The following is an 18,408-nucleotide window of genomic DNA, read 5'->3' as shown; positions in this document are numbered from 1 at the left end:
CAGGTTTAGAAAGTTTTCAATTTTAGAAACTTTCCAATTTTAGAAAGTTCCTAATCTGGAAAATTTCCAGATTTGAGTTGTTTCCTGTTTCAACTTAATTGTGTCAGTTCATAGTAGTTTTGCATTCATCGCATTCATCTTGAAAGTCATAACACCTAGTAGTCTAGTTAGGTAGAGTTTGGTTCAAATCTTCATTGTATGCCCACGAGAAGAGGTAGAGGTTTCAGACTTCAACCTACCATGAATAACGAGCATTTATCTGAGCAACTTGCTCAATTGATACAAAAGATAACCGCCCTAGAAGTAGGTCAAAGGCGTGAATTTGCCCGCCTTAAGAACCAAATTACCACTACCATGACTAAGGTGGAGCAATTAGAGGCATCCCAAAAGGAAAACCCCGCTGTAGGGGAAGATGCGCACTCCCAAGTGGAAGGAATCATTGAAGAACGCGCTGCCACACGTGGTGGTAGTGAGGATAGAGATCGTGGTAACAGTTGTGGTGTGGTGCGAGAGGCACGAGCCACATGTGGTCATCAAGACCGCTATGATCCAGATGAGCGTGCGATGAAGAGTGTGAGAGTTGAGGCCCCGAGTTTTGATGGGCGCTTGGATCCCAAGGCGTTCCTTGACTGGGTTGCTGACATGGACCACTACTTTGAGTGGTATGGCATGTCGGAAAACCATCAAATGCGATTTGCTAAGATGAAGCTTGTGGGTCAAGCCAAGCTCTTCTGGACCAACACCGAGCACAGGATAGAGAGAGTTGGTAGAGCCCCTATCACACATTGGTATGAGATGAAAGAGAAGTTGAAGGAGAAGTACCTTCCTCTCTCATACCGTCAGAAGCTCCTTGACCAATGACAATCCTTACGCCAAGGGTCAATGCCTGCCGCTGACTACATCGCTAAATTTGAAGAGTATGTGATGCGATGTGATATCCGAGAAGACCCTCTAGTAACACTCGCGTTTTAAGACGGGCCTTTGTGCGGATCTTCAGCGCGAGCTTATTACTCGGCCCTTAACGGACTTAGATGAAGCATATCAAGTCGTGCAGGAGTTAGAGCAATATCTGAAGGCTCCTGTCGTTCGTCGTTTTGAGTCTCGAGACTCCAGTGCTAGATCTAGTTCTCAAGGAACTAGACCTAATATTGGGAGTCAACCTAGGGCACAGGCGACCATTCCATCTAAGCCTAGGGAGGACAAGGGCAAAGGGGTTCTTGGTGCCGGTCCTAGTAACATGAGCCAAGTGAGGTGCTATGAGTGTGGCAACCTTGGCCACATGTCTAATCAGTGTCCTACGAAGAGCCGTGGGAGAGCCTTAGTTATAGGCGAGTCCCACGAGGGTGGAGATGACCAGGGTGATTATGAAGTTGAAGAGTATCACCCTGAAGGAGGCCTTACTGATGAAGAAGAAGTGGATGGAGAAGCAACGCTTGCAGTAGTCAGGCGTGTGTTAGCTCAGTCTAGAAGTAGTGCTGACTGGCGTCGAAGCACTATCTTCTACACTATTGCCAAGTGTGGTGAAAAGAATTGTAAGGTGATAGTGGACAGTGGACAGTGGAAGTTGTCAGAATGTGATTTCCACTAGCACCTTAGATCGCTTAAAACTGAAATCCACACCTCATCCAGACCCGTATGAAGTTTCTTGGGTTGACAAGACATCCCTACCTATCACCCAACAATGTCTAGTCCCCATCGAGTTTGGGTCATACAAAGAGTCCCTATGGTGTGATGTTTTACCTATGGATGTGGGACATGTTATCCTAGGTAGACCGTGGCTATTCGATAATGATGTCACGATCTTTGGCCGTTCAAATGCGTGTACTTTTATGTATAATGGTAAAAAGATCAAACTTAATCCCATGCCACCTGAGAATACACTAGGGAAAAAGAAGGATGAGAAAGCAAGTAAGCCTAGAGAAATGGGGAAATCCAAACCTAAGTCTTTACATATAATCAGCACAAGGGAGTTTGAAAAAGAGGCTAAGGAGGATTCTATGGTGTATGCCCCTGTGGCTAGAGAAATTACACCTGAGGTTCCATCAGAGTTGCCCCGTGAGGTGACCTCGATCCTGAAGGAATACAGTGATGTATTTCCTGAAGACTTACCGAATGAGTTGCCACTTATGAGGGACATACAGCATGCCATTGATCTTGTCCCAGGGTCTACTCTACCGAACCTTCCTCACCACAGGATGAACCCTGCAGCGCATGCAGAGTTGAAGAAGCAAGTTGATGAGCTTCTACAAAAGGGTTTCATCCAAGAGAGTATGAGCCCGTGTGCCGTGCCTGCATTGTTGACGCCAAAGAGAGACAGCACTTGGCGCATGTGTGTGGACAGCCGTGTCATAAACAAAATTACTGTCAAGTATAAGTTCCCTATACCTAGACTTGATAATATGCTTGACATGATGGCCAGGTCCACTATATTCTCTAAGATAGACCTCAAGAGTGGATATCACCAAATCTGTATACGCCTAGGAGATGAGTGGAAGACGGCGTTTAAGACGAAAGATGGGCTATATGAGTGGTTGGTCATGCCCTTCGGCTTGACTAACGCACCCAGTACTTTCATGGGGGTGATGACACAAGCTTTGAGGCCGTTCATGAAAAAATTCCTAGTGTACTTTGACGATATTCTTATTTATAGTACCACTAAGGAATCACACCTTGAACATTTAAAGAAGGTCTGTAGTGTCCTTAGGAAGGAAAAGTTGTACGCTAATCTTAATAAATGTGCATTCATGTCTAGCCAAGTTGTGTTCTTAAGATTTATAGTGTCATCTGAAGGGATGCGTGCAGACCCTGAAAAAGTCAGGGCCATAGTTAAGTGGCCAGAACCAAGGAACATTCATGAGGTGCGAAGTTTTCACGGCCTAGCAACTTTTTATCGTCGGTTCATTAGGGGTTTTAGCACGATCATAGCTCCCATTACCGAGTGCATGAAAAAGGGAGAGTTTGTGTGGTCTAAAGCCGCCGTCAAGGCTTTTAAAGAAATTAAGGGCAAGATGGTGGAAGCTCCTGTCATGCGTCTACCTAACTTTTCTAAAGTCTTTGTAGTAGCGTGCGATGCGTCTGGTGTCGATATAGGTGGAGTGTTGAGTCAAGGACACCCAGTGGCCTATTTAAGTGAGAAACTGAATGAGGCAAAACAAAAATACTCCACTTACGACAAAGAATTTTATGCGGTAGTGCAATCCCTGAGACATTGGCGATACTACCTCCTACCGCAAGAATTCGTTTTATTTTCTGACCATGAGGCTTTGAGATATTTGCATTCTCAGAAGAGACTCAACCCAAGGCATGCCAAGTAGGTAGCATTTCTTCAGGAATATTCGTTTGTTTTGAAACACAAGGCCGGGGTTGAAAACAAACCAGCGGATGCCCTTAGTAGGAGAGTGGCGTTGCTCAACTCCTTGAGTGTAGAGGTAGTCGGATTTGAGCAACTGAAAGATGAATACCCTATATGTCCTGATTTTGGAAGTACTTACGCGTTGCTCTCTAGTGACCAGCATATTATGGGTGAATATGTTCTTAAAGATGGCTTTCTTTTCAAGGGAGATAGACTTTGTATTCCCCGTATGTCCCTTCGTGAATTCCTCATCTGGGAGCTTCATTCAGGAGGGATAGCTGGCCATTTTGGTCGTGATAACACCATTGCCCTCGTGGAAGATCGTTTCTATTGGCTAAGCCTCAAGCGAGACGTAGCCAAAGTTTTAGGGCAGTGTTGAACATGTCAGCTCGCAAAGCAAAGAAAGCAAAATACCGGGCTGTACACGCCATTGCCAGTGCCTCATGCTCCGTGGCAGGACATTAGTATGGACTTCGTGCTCGGGCTTCCCAAGACTATAAAAAAGCACGATTCCATTTTTGTCGTTGTGGACCGTTTTTCTAAAATTACGCATTTCCTCCCATATTCGAAGACGTCAGATACGTCTCATATTGCTCATCTTTTTTTTGATGGTGTGGTACGTCTCCATGGGGTACCTAAAACCATAGTGTCTGATCGTGATGTTCGATTTACTAGCTATTTTTGGAAGACACTGTGGCACATTATGGGAACTTGTTTGCAATTTTCTACTGCTTACCACCCACAAACAGATGGTCAAACTGAAGTGGTAAACCGTAGCTTTGGAAATCTTCTACGTTGTCTAGTGGGTGAACATGTTAAGACTTGGGACCTAATTTTACCAACTGCTGAACTTGCTTATAATGGGTCAGTTAATAGATCTACAGGGTTTGAGTCCTTTTGAAATTGTAAGTGGTTATAAACCTAGAATGCCCATAGATCTCTTACCTATGTCTGTTACCCAAAGGTCTTCTGAGTCAGCCGATGCATTCGCACGCCATATTCATGATTTGCATACACATACTAGACAGCGGTTAAATAAGAGCAATGATGATTATAAAGTTTCAGCTGATTCTCATCGTAAAGTGCAAGAATTTCAAGAAGGAAACTATGTAATGGTGCGAATAAGGCCAGAGCGATTCTCTCAAGGATCTGCAAAGAAATTACAAACGCGTAGTGCTAGACCATTCAAGATATTACAAAAGGTTGGGTCCAACGCGTATCGGGTTGACCTTCCACCTGAAATAAGCATTAATCCAACTTTTAATGTGGAAGATCTAGTCCGTGCCCATACTCCCATTGTTGATACATCGTCCCTTTCATGGCATTTTTCTGAGTTTGCTACCCAACCCCTTCCACCCCCTCCTCCACCCATTACCCACAAAGAAGCAATTGAGGAAATCTTGGATGACGAGATAGTATCCACGAGAGATGGGGGTTTCCAAAGGTATCTTGTCAAGTGGAAGAACAAACCATCGTCTGAATCTACATGGCTGTCGGGCGACGCATTGCAGGGTATTGATCCAGATCTACTGGAGCGCTACAAAAGTTTCAACTCGTCGAGGTCGAGTTTTTCTCACACGGGGGGAATTGATGCGAACACAAGTGCATTCAAGGTGTACCAACAAAGAGAGCGCCAACCACAAGTGCTGTCCTTGTGGATAGGCGACTATTGAGGAGCCGAAGACTTTTCACATGTGATTGGACATATAGAAGACCCCACTCAGGGAAGATACATGTGAAGGAAGATCGGAGAAAGAAGACCGAGCGCCCAAACTTTCCCGTACTTATGTTATTTGCGCGTTTTTGACTTAGTTAGGGATCTTTTAGTAATTTTATGTCTTTATTTGCTTATCCTATGGGTATTTTAGTAATTTTATGTCTTTATTTGCTTATTTAAGTGGGGCTAAAGCCCTAAACTCGAATTTTAACTATTGATTAATGAAAAGCAAACCCTTTGGTTGCCTCATTCCTCTCTTCTCTCTAATGATGCTTCTTCTCTTCCCTTGATCTTCTTCTCCTAATTTCTTCTTATGCCCCTCCAACTTCTTCAAGGTAATAATTTTCTTCCTTCTATTTTCCAGTTTTGGCTAATCCTTCTTCGATCAAAATCTTGAGAACCGATCTAAACCCTAAACCCCCAAATTCTCAAATCCCTAATCCGAGAAACTTCTTGGTTCTTCGGACTAGTGATCTTCGTTGATCGATTGGGTGTGACCATGCAAGATCGGGAGGTCTCATCCCTCGCTGGATCCAACCCAAGTAGTAATTGAATTCCATAATCCACGGTTGTGGTGATGGCCTACTCCATTGCATGTTTCCTTTATGATTTTCTCAGTTATGATGATTACTGTTAGAATTTTAGATCATTTATTCATTTTATTTCCGCTGTTTAATTGTATCCATGAGCATGCATCATAATTAGGGCGGTCCTGCGTCAATATCCCTTCAAAACCAGTGGAATATTTGTCTATCATCACCCCTCTAGTGCATCTCTCTACAAATCCTAGATCAAAATGGTAGGGAACATTCACCTTAGGAGCTGGCAATTCCATGGGTATTGGTCGAGTTACTGTGAAGAAACAGAAGCTTAGGTAATTCTGGTTGCAGTAGAGGAGCCTCCTCAGGGGAGTAGCAGGGACAAATCATGATCCTCATCTCAGCTAGTGAAAAGAAGATTGAAAAAATGTCTAAATCTCTTGGTTTAACACTAAAGAAGAAGAGAATAATTTCATAATCATCTTGAGCAGAATGGAAGCTAAGAAACTGGAATGTAAAAGAACTGAAATCTGCAAAAATTCTACAAAGAAGCCGAAGGGTCTTTGGGAACTTAAAAATATCCAGTCATCTATAAATTATGATGCAAATGCAGTGTCGAGGGGGCGGAAAGGGACAAGTTGTCATTGGCTATTGTTCCAAAAATGAATTTGACTTTCCTGGAAAATTAGAGGCGTAGGTAGTGCTGATAAATGTACGATGATCAAGGAAATCGCATGCAAATACATGGCAGATGTCCTCCTCTTTTAGGAAGCGAAGAAAGATTCTTTCTCTATGGCGGATATCATAAACCTCTAAGGCAACGAAACATCATCCGCCATCGGGAGGGAATTTAGCTATCTAGAACACCTTAAAGCATAAAGAAGACGAGGTTATTGCCCAATGGTCCCTTTCATTCCTGTACAAATATACCTAGAAAAATACAGAGATTGGGTATCACAGCTACCTACGGACCAAATTCTTTGGGATATAGATCGGCTTCCAGTGACGAAGTGGGCAGCATCTTCGGGAGATGGAATATGTTGTGGTGCATCAGAGAAGACTTCAACACCATCCATTTCTCTCACAAAAGAAGAGGAGGTTCCATAATCATGGCCTGTATGTGTGGTTTCACTGACTTTGTTAACTGATGGAGCTGATCAACCTACCTCTGTAGGGAGTGGAATTTACCTAGTTGAACAGCAATAGTAAGAGCTAATTACATCAAATTTTAATTTGACAGCTATCGCAAGGATCTTTTTCCCGAAAGCAAATGTCAAAGCCCTTCCACAGCCATCTTCGAGCCACTATCCCTTCTGTTTGTCATCCGCTCTCGAGAGCTGGGTCTCTACTCCGTTTAATTCAGACATATATGGCTTGAACACCCACTACAAACGGAGCTTCCTTTAGTCCTAAAATGGCGAGAGAAAACCAAGTTGACATGAGGATGATGCCCCAGCAAATGATAAAAGAGATTAATGTAATTTTGGAACGAGTGCCAACTAAGCTACAAACTAAAATATTTCAAACAAGAGTAGTGATGCATGAAAGGGCAATAAGATGATCACTGTGAACTCAATATATGAGAAGGTGATTATGAAATTGTCAAAGTTGGGATACATTTCCAAGCGTGAAAAAAATCCAACTCACCTATACCTTTGAACTTGTTCCTTTGAAGAAAACTACTCAAGGAACGTATGGTGCAATGTCCCTCCCATGAACCATTTCCTTGCAAATTTGGAAGTTCACGCATACATCATCAAAAACCATGACGACGAAGAAGAATCTTACAAATCATGAAGGGCGAAAAAAGGTTCAGAATTATCTAATGCCTGAGGAGATCTGATCATCCTTCAAGCCTTCAGAAGATGAAGGACAAGAAGCGACAAAAGACCAAGGGAAATGCAAAACCTTTGGAAGTGACTTCCGGAACCGAAAGGGGAAAGTTGCTAAAGAAAGTGACACTATCCACAATTATAAATGCAGAGAACCCACCATTGGATTGTTTGATAAATTCAAAAATGGAAAGATTGAGAAAATTACAGATGAATTGACCAATGAATTCAAAAAGGAATCAAAATGTGAAACAGCAGTTGATTCAAACATTGGAATGAAAGAAAAGGTGAGTGATAGTTAGACAATGATATAATCGAATTCTACAGAGATTGTTGCTATTAAGGTGAGTGATTGATTCATGATGATAGAGTAGAATTCTACAAAGATTGTTGAAGTGGAGATGGATGCATGGCTACTGTCATGACAATCAAGGCTCACATATCGCAGACTTGTCAAGGTGAGATAGGTGACGCAACGATAACATGAAACTGATTAAGAGCAACGAAGGAGCCAAGATAGACAGTCCTACCATTAAAATTAGTCAATCCAATGCCACGGAAGAAGTGGACATAACTTAGAGAAGAATGAAGTAAAGGATAAGCACCATGATCTACAGTGCCATCCCATGCAACTCCACAATCCAAAATATAGGTTTTCACCATCAGTTGCCCCCAAAACAGAAGATGCACCACAAAGATTGATCTTGGCAATTTATCAATGTCGACAGTAGAGTCAACAATGAGTTCATTCCATGTCGGTGGGAATTGATGCAAGATGTTCCAATTATCCAATAGAGGACCACAGATTGGTAGCATTGTTGGTCAATTGATGATTGGGCCATCAGATTACAAATCAGTCCAAATCAAGCCCATCTGTGAGTCCTTAATAACAATTAAATTGACCAGATTGAAGATCTGAACCAAATCATGATACAAATTAGTCTAATGAAAGATCAGGACCAGATCAACAGTAAGATTGGCTACGGGTCCACAGGTTCACACGACTTATTATTTGATTAGTTTGTTAGAGTTAGAGTTGGTCATATGATTCATGACTTGTTGAACAACTTTTCCTTTAGTATTTTTGTCGCTTATTTTGTAGCCCACTTTTTTGGTACCAAACAATGTGTAGATAACATGTCAATTTAAAAGCCTATCGAGTTGGCTTTTTAAACAGCCCAAGATTATGCAATCTTGACCACATTTGAGTGAGTTGTGGCCATGGAAAGCATGTGTAGTTGTCATGGAATTCAGGATATACTATCGTTTTCTATATTTTATTGAAATGTATGGTTAGGATTAGTAGTGGATGGTCATGATTCTTTAGGGTTTCTTTTGCTTCAAGGAGAACTACATAAACATGTAAAGACAAGATGCGGAATAGGTGATGACAACTTGATTGAGTAAACTTCTTTCTTCTCCTTGTTTTTTTTTTTTTTCATTACAATTTTCAGCATGTGTTGCTTCTATTCCCCTTAATCATGTGTTGCTTTACTTCTTGTTGGGTTGATTAAGACTAATAGGCTATTGGATGGTTCTCAACATCCCTATTAGACATTACACACGATGGGCTGTGATCCTCCATTTCCACCAATGGGCCATCAAATTGGATCTAGCAAATGGTTACAAACCAAATGATGCATAGAAAAATGAAAATAATAAACAATAATAATAGTACAATACAGAAAAAAGAGATTCACACATACCACACTTACAAATCCACACAAATTGCCAAGTTCATAGAAACGAAAAGTAGGCTTAACATCTACAGCTAACACAATATATGCAGTAGCATTACCATAAAGATGAAGCACACAGGCATGTGCATGACATCCAACCCGCCTACCATGAAAATGGGACGCCCCAAAAATTATGCCCCAAACATCAGGTGGGAGCCACTTTCATGAAGTTTAAGCCCAAATGAAGGGGCCAAAAAGTAGGTAAACAAACAAAAAGCAACTGAAAGGAGTGCAATTTTATATAATAGTATACTTATCCACTAAAGACCCAAGTAATGAAACATAAAATGCTGAAAGTACAATATGTTATCCCAAAAAACAGGTGTGCCTGTGTGTTTGGGGGGGGGGGGCGGGGGTGCTTAAGGTCTCACCTCATTCAAGCGAAAAGAAGGCTGTACAAATTCTGGATTGTGTGTTAAATACTCTTCCAATGACTGTTGGTACTTTGATAAGCCAAAAAAGTAGTTATCCTCCTTCCGTAGAACACAGGGCTTCAAATGCATGGGGCAACAATTATTTTCAAGCAAGTCTTTCTCATCCTACACATACCTTCCTGAATTAATGATGGAAAATATATGGAAAGCAAACATACATAAAATAACCTTAAACAAAAACTGCAAAGAAAAAGGAAAGATAGCATTATTGTTCGATGAGGATTCTCCTGAAAGAGAGACTCCAAGTGACAGACCACCATGAAGCCACAGCACTATCAAAAGCACTGACCATCAAATGGAGGTTGTTTTAGCATAAACCAGCAATGTGCATGTAAAATTCCTTGGATCAGCTAGCTGATTATGGAGTCAAAACAGGAAGGCAAACACAACCCCATATGCTTAACAATAATCATGGCTCTAATTTAGAAATTTGTTGATGGACAGTGATGATCTCACTTGTGGCCACATGTGGCCCACTTTGCATGAGCATTATGGTTTCTAGTGTTTCATATTATCATTGACTAAGATAGTGCGTTAGAATAGACTTTAAGTTCATGGCTTCGTTTTGTACTTTCACTTGTATTATGAAAGCCCTAACAATAAAATATGAGAGCTAAGGGCGTCATAGCCTATTGAGCTCTTCTCTCTCTCTCTCTTTCTTTTGCTTCTTATATTTTCCCTCCCACTCAATCCTACCCAAGAGCATGGTATCAGAGTGGTAAAAGATCCAGCACCTTATTTCTTTCCCTTTCACATTCCATCTATTTTCTTCCTCTTTTGTTTCTGTAAGGTGAAATAATAAATTGAGGGCTGATTTACAATCATCTTTATTCTTTGTTCAACCACCATATGGTGGGTTGTATAGCTGTCTCATGGGTGTACTTGAGGCCCATTTCCGTATACAACCAATCATGATGGTTCAAAGTGGGCCAATGTGCATCAATGGCCAGTTTTGAAGATCAAGTGTGTGTGTGGAAGTCATGAATGAATGTGAACTGTTTTTCATATTTGTTATCAATTAGGTGAAAAGTGTGTGGTTGTGATCGTTGATATATGCTCTCTTGAAGCAAGTGTTGGGTAAGTTCAAGTTCAACCTCTTTCCTCTATGTTTGTTTTCTTCTCTTTCTTAAATATGTATGTCAAGAATTATGCTACAAATAATTTTTTATCTCCATCTAAGTCGATTACTCTTCAAATTACATCAACCAAACTTAACAGTGCAAATTATTTTCAATGGGCCATATCAGTAGTACTTCTTATAGGAAAGAGAAAATTAAAGTATCTAACATCTCCTAAGCATGTTTAAAGTTCAACAGATTATGAAGATTGGGAAGAGAATCTTTCAAAAAAAAAAAAAAGAGATTGGGTAGAGAAGATGCTCATATTAGAGCACTATTATGGAATAGCATGAACCACATAGTAATGCAAATGTTATCTTTTTCAAAACATCTGAAAAAGTTTGATAAATTTTGAAAGAAATGTATTCAAGTGAGAAGAATTTTAACTCACATATACGAGTTACTTTAAAACATCTTTGCGCTTTAGCAAGGAGATGGGAGTGCAAACGAATATTATTCGGAATTGTAGGGTATGTGGGAAGAATTGAACATATATCAACCCCTGTTGATAGATTATTAGACCATGGGACAGCACAAAGAGGAATTTCGTGTTACCAAATTCCTCTAGTCTTCATCGTGAGTTCAAACCTATACAAGCTCATATTCTTTGAGGTAGTGAAATTCAATTTGCTACAGAGGCATTTTCCCATGTTCGGCGTGCACATAGAGTTTTTACATATGATCGTTCAGCATTTACTACTTCATTTGATAGGGGAGATCAATGCACTCATGGAAGTCGTAGTCATGAGAGACGATTTGGTGGTAGAGATTCAAGAGGACACCATTTTGGAGGCAAGAACATTTGGGGAGATCGTGGTACAAATTTTGGTAGCAGCCGTGCTGATGATCATGGTGATCTCATTGTGGTCTTTTTAACCACGCTATTAATACGTGTTGGGACTTAATTAATAGGTTAGCTTGGCGAATAGGTTTGATTTTCTTATAATAGTTCAAAGGGTTATGTCTCCAAGCCCATCTCAACCCATTTTGAAGCAAGTATAGCAGGTGATAACTTACGTTGTCCAATGATGAGTAAGCCAAATTGCTAAAGGATTGTTCCACCCATGTGTCCTCTTACATTGCTACTGTTGTTTAATCAAATATGATATGTCTTGCTTCCTCTGAAAATGTTCTTTGGGTAATCGATTCTGGAGCTTTAGACCATATGACAGGTAACCATTGTGTTTTGTCTCAATTAGATAAGTCTACTCCTATTTCCTCTGTAAAGTTAGCTAGAGGCATTACAATCATATGTCTGGGTTGGGTATTGCTTATCCTATTCCAGCTCTTCCATTGTCACCTGTGTCATATATTCCTAAATTTTCTTTGAGTTTGTTCTTAGTAAGTTTAACCAGATTCTTGAACTATATATTACATTTTATCCTTACTATGTGGATTTCAGGATCTAAAGACAGGGAGGATAATTGGAGGAGGACATGAAGCAAATGGTCTTTATTATCTCAACTGTGGAATAATTGGAACTGCACTACGAACAAATATCTCACCCCATCAATGGCATTGCAGGCTTGGTCACCCTTCTTTAAATAGTTTAAAGAGTCTTGTTATGTCATTGTCTTATGCGTCTGAGTTAGAGTGCGAAGCTTGTGAGTTAAGCAAGCATCATAGAGTCATGTTTCCACCTCATGTGGATAAAAATAGTGATAGTCCTTTTCTCTTTAGAACATTCTAATGTTTCAGGTCCAATTCGTACTACTAATTTATTTAATTTCAAGCTTATCTTTGTGGATGATTACTCTGGCATTACTTTGTTATATTGAATGAAAAATCACTCTAAAGTGTTTTCCTGCTTTAAGGAATTTTATATGGAAGTGCAAACACAATTCAATGTCAAGGTGTGTATTCTATGTTCCAACAATGCTAGAAAATTTGTATCTTATGAATATAGTTGATCTCTTTCATCCTGTCATTTTTTCATTAAACCTCATATGCATAGACTATAAAACAAACATTGTAGCCGAGCGTACAAATTGACATTTACTTGAGATTGTTAGGGCGTTGTTATTAAATTTGAAGGTTTCAAAAAAAAATTATGAGTAATGCAATCTTAACTACATGCCATTTGATAAAGTATTTGGTTGTGTATATTTTCATACATCAGTTAAATCATGTTTTTGACAAGCGTGAACCAAAGGCCATCAAGTATATCTTCCTTAGATACTCATGCATCCAATGAGCATACAAATGCTATAATCCAATCTCCTATAAATGTTGTGTATCAATTAATGCCACATTCTTTGAGCATACTCCTTATTTTTCTAAAGGTGGTAAGTACGTGCAGTTTGGAGAGATTTCAGCTACTCTTTTCAATGTGTCTGACAAAAAAAAAAAAAAAATCTTTAGAGGATGAAATGCCTGTACAACGTTTACCTCCACCTTGTAAGTCTACTCCGGAAATTCCAAGCATGGTAATAAAGTTCATATAATTGTGGCTCCCACGAAGCCTTCTGCTTTGTTCAAAGATCATTGCCCTCCTGAACCTCCATCGTCGATGTCTAATAAAGGCAATTTACCCATCACTCTTCACAAGGGTAAACGTTCTTACACTTAATATCATATTTCTCAGTTTGTTTCCTTTGTTGGTTTATCTCTTTTCAAGAATTTGCTTTGTCTTTATTATCTATGTATGTTCTTCATTCTTTCCAAGAAGCTCTCAATTATGATGAATGAAAACAAACTATGGAAGAAGCTATGCTCTCTATTATAATCAAACTTGGACTCCAGTTGAATTACCTATTAAAACACGTGCAGTTGAGTGTCAATGGGTTTACACAATGAAATACCACCCCAATGATTCAGCTAATCATTTAAAAGCTCGAATGGTTGCTAAATTGTACTCTTAGACTTATGAATCGACTATTTAGAGACATTCTCCTAAAGCAAAGCTTAACTCTATGCATGTTGTTGTTTCCGTTGTTGCAAACTTGGATTGGCCCTTATACCAGCTTGATTTGAAACATGTGTTTCTTAATGAGGATCTTATTGAAGAAGTTTATATGGAGCAACTGCCTAGCTTTGTTGCTCAAGGAAGAGTCAAATAAACTTGTTATCTTGAAAATATATATATATATATATATATATATATATTACTGTCTAAAACAATCTCCAAGAGCTTGGTTCAACAAAATTTAGTGAATATGGGATGAAACATAGTCAAGTTGACCACTTTGTCATTATGAACTGAAGTGCGGCAGGTGTCATTGTGTTTGTCATTTATGTGGATTATATCATTGTCACTGATAGTAACAGTACAAGTATTGATAAGCTAAAGAGATTTTTACAACAACACTTCCATATAGAGGACATGAGTCATCTTAGATACTTCTTAGGTACCAAGGCAACAAGATCTAAAGTGTTAATTTGTCGTAATGAAAATATGTGATGGATTTATTAGGCGAAACAAGTCTTCTTAAATTCTTAAATTCTTCTCAAGTTTACCTAAGATAGTATACGAACATGTGGTCTTGAATCTCATTTGATTTAAACCTTCATATAACAAACATATTTGGAACATCATTTTTGTGAAAAAGCACTTGTAAGTTTTACATAAATACCTAACCCATCAAATAAATGGGTCAAGTCTTGGGTCCTCCTCTACCTAGACCCAACCAATTAAATAAATGGGATGGCTTTTTCTTTTACTTAGTCCTAACACAAACCTAACCTAAATTTTAATGGATTGGGTATGGGGCCAAAAGTCTAGCCCAATTATTACATGGTTCAGTTCCAAGAACCCCCTCAACCAGACCAAAGTCATTTGTAAACCCAGTAGGATATCAAAGGATATGATGCCTCTTTCATTATGCTAATTTTTAAGAAAGATGGTGCAGTTTTTTTAAAAAAGATATTAAAGAGATAATCCTAATTGGTATGAAAATACTTGCGACCAGATTAAGGAAGGGCCTTGGTGGGGTTTTCCGTAGACCCAAGGGGCAATTCACTTTGGAAGATAGATGATTGATGTGGTGTTGATTGCATGAAAACGATTGTCTGGTATGTGTGAGTCTTTAGGCTAACACAAGTATCTTGCCTTATACTCTCTATATCTATCTCTCCTCTTTCTTTCTTCTTCCTCACCCCTTCTCCCCTTCTTTCTCTGTTTCTTCTCTCCTTGATACTGGTGATAAAGCTTATCTCACTGAGCACCCACCTAAATTGAAGATTGGTCCCATCTTTAATGTGGAAGAGGTTACTTATTTTGGAAACCATGATGATGATAACAAAGTGGAATAAGTAATGTGAGTATAGTAGATGTTGACGCATATTAAAGAAGCCATTGCACATATGCTTGATGATCAAGGGGTTTCTACACGATGTGACAGTAAATAAAAGTACCTGGTGAAGTAGAAGTATGGCCAAGATCACATTGCATGGATCTTCAACATATCAACCTGGATCTGTATGGATTACAGCAGAGTTTTGGACCCCACAAATTGGCCAAGCCATAAATCAACCAGAGAAGGGCATCTGATTGGTTGGTCCATCAAACCCATTGAACCAATCAAATGATAATTATAGTGGTGGGGCCGACAAGACCAATTAAATACCATGTTACATGGTCTAGTTGGCGTGTGCAACCACAAGACCAATTGGTCACACCTAGTCACCAACCGTGAGGCCCACCTTGTCCTTTTGGGCACACAGTTAAAAGATTTCACCCATATCTTTCCTATTCTTACTCAAATTAGTGGAGGTTTTCATTTTTCATTTTCTAAATTTTGTTTAGCAAGCTACCATTTGTGTCATGTTTAAATTAGTAAAATAGACGTATGAAGGCCATCAATGGTGGTGAGAAAGGTTGGAGGGAGTAGTGGGATCGGCGTCTGGTTCAAAAGCCGTGGTCGTCCGTAATCTTTTATCTTTATTCAGGTTGTATTATTTTCCCTCCCTAGCATTTACCTTGGTGGGTTTTATTAATAAAGGCTTGTTACTTTAAAAAAATAAAGGCCTTCACAAAACAAGGCCATACATATGATTTAGAACATGAATATGTGATTGAATAAAGTTTTTATTTGATGTTTTCACTTTTCTCTTAGTTCCCAGTTACGAAGGGCGCTTTTCCTTCTCTTTCCGGTGTTTATGCTACTAAAAGGCTGTTAAGACCTCTTAAAAGTTCCTATTTATCTATATTTTTGAAGAATATATGAATCATTGAGGCGGAGTCCCTAGACCAGAATCTGGTTGTACAATCTAATTTGAAATTTGGGTTCAATTTTCACTTTGTACTGCATCCAAAACATTTTAACATGTTTGTTTAATTATAACTTCCATGAATACAGTAAAAGTATCAGGAATGATGCTATCTTAAATGCCACCTTGCCGGGGCAAAATAAAACTTCAAAGAGAACACAAAGGTCAGTTTCTTGGATGCAGCATGACATGAAATACTCAAATCAGTGACCTCATTCGCTGCTTTCAATTTCACTAGTTAAATGCACATCAATCAAGAAACATTTACAAAAGAACTTCAATAATTATATTTATGCATGCTTTTCCTGGAGGAAGTTGTAACAAAGGACAATTACCATTTCTAGACTTCAGTAGTGCACCGGTGGTTATTTCCATTTGTGAGCATGGAAAGCATATCATAACAAAAGATTAACGAGTCAGTTTAATTCTCATATCCAAATGCAAAATTCTACCTTATACTCCTCACAGTTAACACAATAAAGCCCCTCATAGTCAGCACGGTAAATGTCGCCACTACAAAAAACTCTGGAATAGAATTCTTTCACAAGCGCCTCGTGACATGGATCGGTTGTGCGAATGAACTTGTCATAAGCTATGTCTAGCTGAAATCAGCAGGCAACATAAAAGAAATCCGTTATTCTACCATTATATTAGACAGCAAAAGACTAGCATACATGAACCTAAGCTAATTCCACCATATATATCGAGAGATAGCCATCATAACCATGGTGTGCCGTAACGGCTGAAACGGGGCAATAAAGGCCATTACGTAAAGGTAACGGTGGCAACCGTTAGATGCTACGGGGTCGTAACAGCCGTTACGGAAAGAATGACACGTAACAGCCAGTACAACCCCCATAACAGCCCATTATGCCCTCCGCAAAGGCTACAACGGCCCCGTAATGGTCTTTTACATCCCTGGTAAAGGTTGTAACAGACCCGTAACAGTCCATGACAGGGCCGATATAGGTTTTTTTCAGATTTTTTTAATTAAAAAGAGATACTGTAATGGCCGTTATAGCCCGTGTCATAAAGGTAACAGTTGTAGCTGTTACAGCCACCGTTACCATTACGGAATATCTTGATCATAACTCATTAAAGAACAGAAGTGGTGACAACACTCACTTTAACAGAAAAACACCCATCCTTTTTACTTTTGGGTATGTAATTGTATAATCAAAAGTAGAACAGATGGTTGTCTTCAGCATTTAGAATGGGTGTGAGTGGCTCACAACATAAAAATCTTATGATATGGAGAAAACCTCTTTCCAGAGTATCCTGTAAGCTTGTGAGATGATGTCACAATGCTCACTCGGTCTGCGACCATGAGCAGCAGCAGCAGTGGCAATTTTCTCCCCGTGCTCATCAGTGCCTGTGATGAATATAACTTTCCTCCCCAACAGCCTCTGACATAAGAAAGTCGCATTGAAAATATCAAAATTCAATCAGCATTTCCACCTTCAGAGTGTGACTGCAGAAAATCTGAATGATTACACTGCCACTGCACCCATCTGAATTACTCTACCTATACCATGTATCAAGAAGTTGAATAACTCTGGCCAAAGATAGACGGTTAAGAAAGAGTATTCAGCAAGAGTCCACATCCAACCAACAGAAGGACAAAAACTACCCAGCAAAGGATCTTCCATTCTTTGGGATTTTTGGCTCACGGGGCATCCACTGTGAGGGCTGCCGTATCAATGGTTTGGATACAACGAACAGATTGAAAATTGGAGATTGGACTTTACAATCCTTGTGCACGAAGATGGTACACAAATGCATGGCATGAAGAAGAGAATCCAAAGATACCTGAAAGCGGGCGATGGCATCGGCAGCGATGGTGGTGTAGGCGCTTCCCATGTGGGGAGGGGCATTTACATAATAAAGAGGAGTTGTGAGTACGAAAGGATCGGTTTTGATGATGGGATTCTCTTCTCCTCCTCTGTGGAGATGGGTTGTGCAGCTGAAATGGCGGAACGATGATGAAGAAGAGGTTGGTTTCCGGCGGAGATGGAGAGAGATGGAGAGGTGTTTGGTTTTGGAGTTGATGGAAGAGAGGTTGGGAAGGCACCAAAGGCCGTTCTGTGAGGACGATATCAGTGCTCTTCCCGCCATTTTTACTGACCACTCTACCTTCCCCTCCCTTCGTTTACTTTCTCCGCCTATCCTCCCTTGCTCTATCCATATATACGGTTCAAAACAGTGAGGGTTAAGGCGATTCGCGCGAACGCTAATCCCTGGGCACGCGTGATCGGGGTGGGGCCATTCGCGATAAGAATCAGGCCGAGTTGGAAGGAGGGAGCGGATTAGCTGTTACCCTTAACCGTGTGGGGCCACCTTGATGAACTTGTTGCATGTCCACGCCGTCCATCCGTTTTTCCAGATCAGCTCCAAATCTCAGTTGGACCACACTACTGGAAAAAGTAGTGAATGACAATTTAAATCTATTTTTAAGACGCAAAAGTTTTG

At 40.0% G+C, this 18,408-nt stretch overlaps 1 protein-coding gene across 1 annotated transcript in view; it reads right to left on the bottom strand.

The window, feature by feature from the left end:
- The window catches only part of LOC131229376 (methionine--tRNA ligase, chloroplastic/mitochondrial), a 143,217-nt gene extending 125,094 nt beyond the window's left edge, over nt 1–18,123 (bottom strand). Inside the window, exons 1-4 of the mRNA XM_058225317.1 lie at nt 17,749–18,123; nt 17,202–17,345; nt 16,392–16,541; nt 9,551–9,718 (exon numbers count right to left, since the gene is read on the bottom strand). Of these exons, the coding sequence (XP_058081300.1) occupies nt 9,551–9,718; nt 16,392–16,541; nt 17,202–17,345; nt 17,749–18,054 (768 nt within the window). The 5' untranslated portion in view covers nt 18,055–18,123. The remainder of the gene's footprint in view (nt 1–9,550; nt 9,719–16,391; nt 16,542–17,201; nt 17,346–17,748) is intronic.
- Between the last annotated feature and the right edge of the window lie 285 nt (nt 18,124–18,408).

The sequence above is a fragment of the Magnolia sinica genome, chromosome 16, assembly GCF_029962835.1.
Source record: "Magnolia sinica isolate HGM2019 chromosome 16, MsV1, whole genome shotgun sequence".
NCBI classification, from domain to species: domain Eukaryota; kingdom Viridiplantae; phylum Streptophyta; class Magnoliopsida; order Magnoliales; family Magnoliaceae; genus Magnolia; species Magnolia sinica.
The sequence above is the reverse complement of the archived record's forward strand: the minus strand, read 5'-3'. Positions and strand labels throughout refer to the sequence as shown.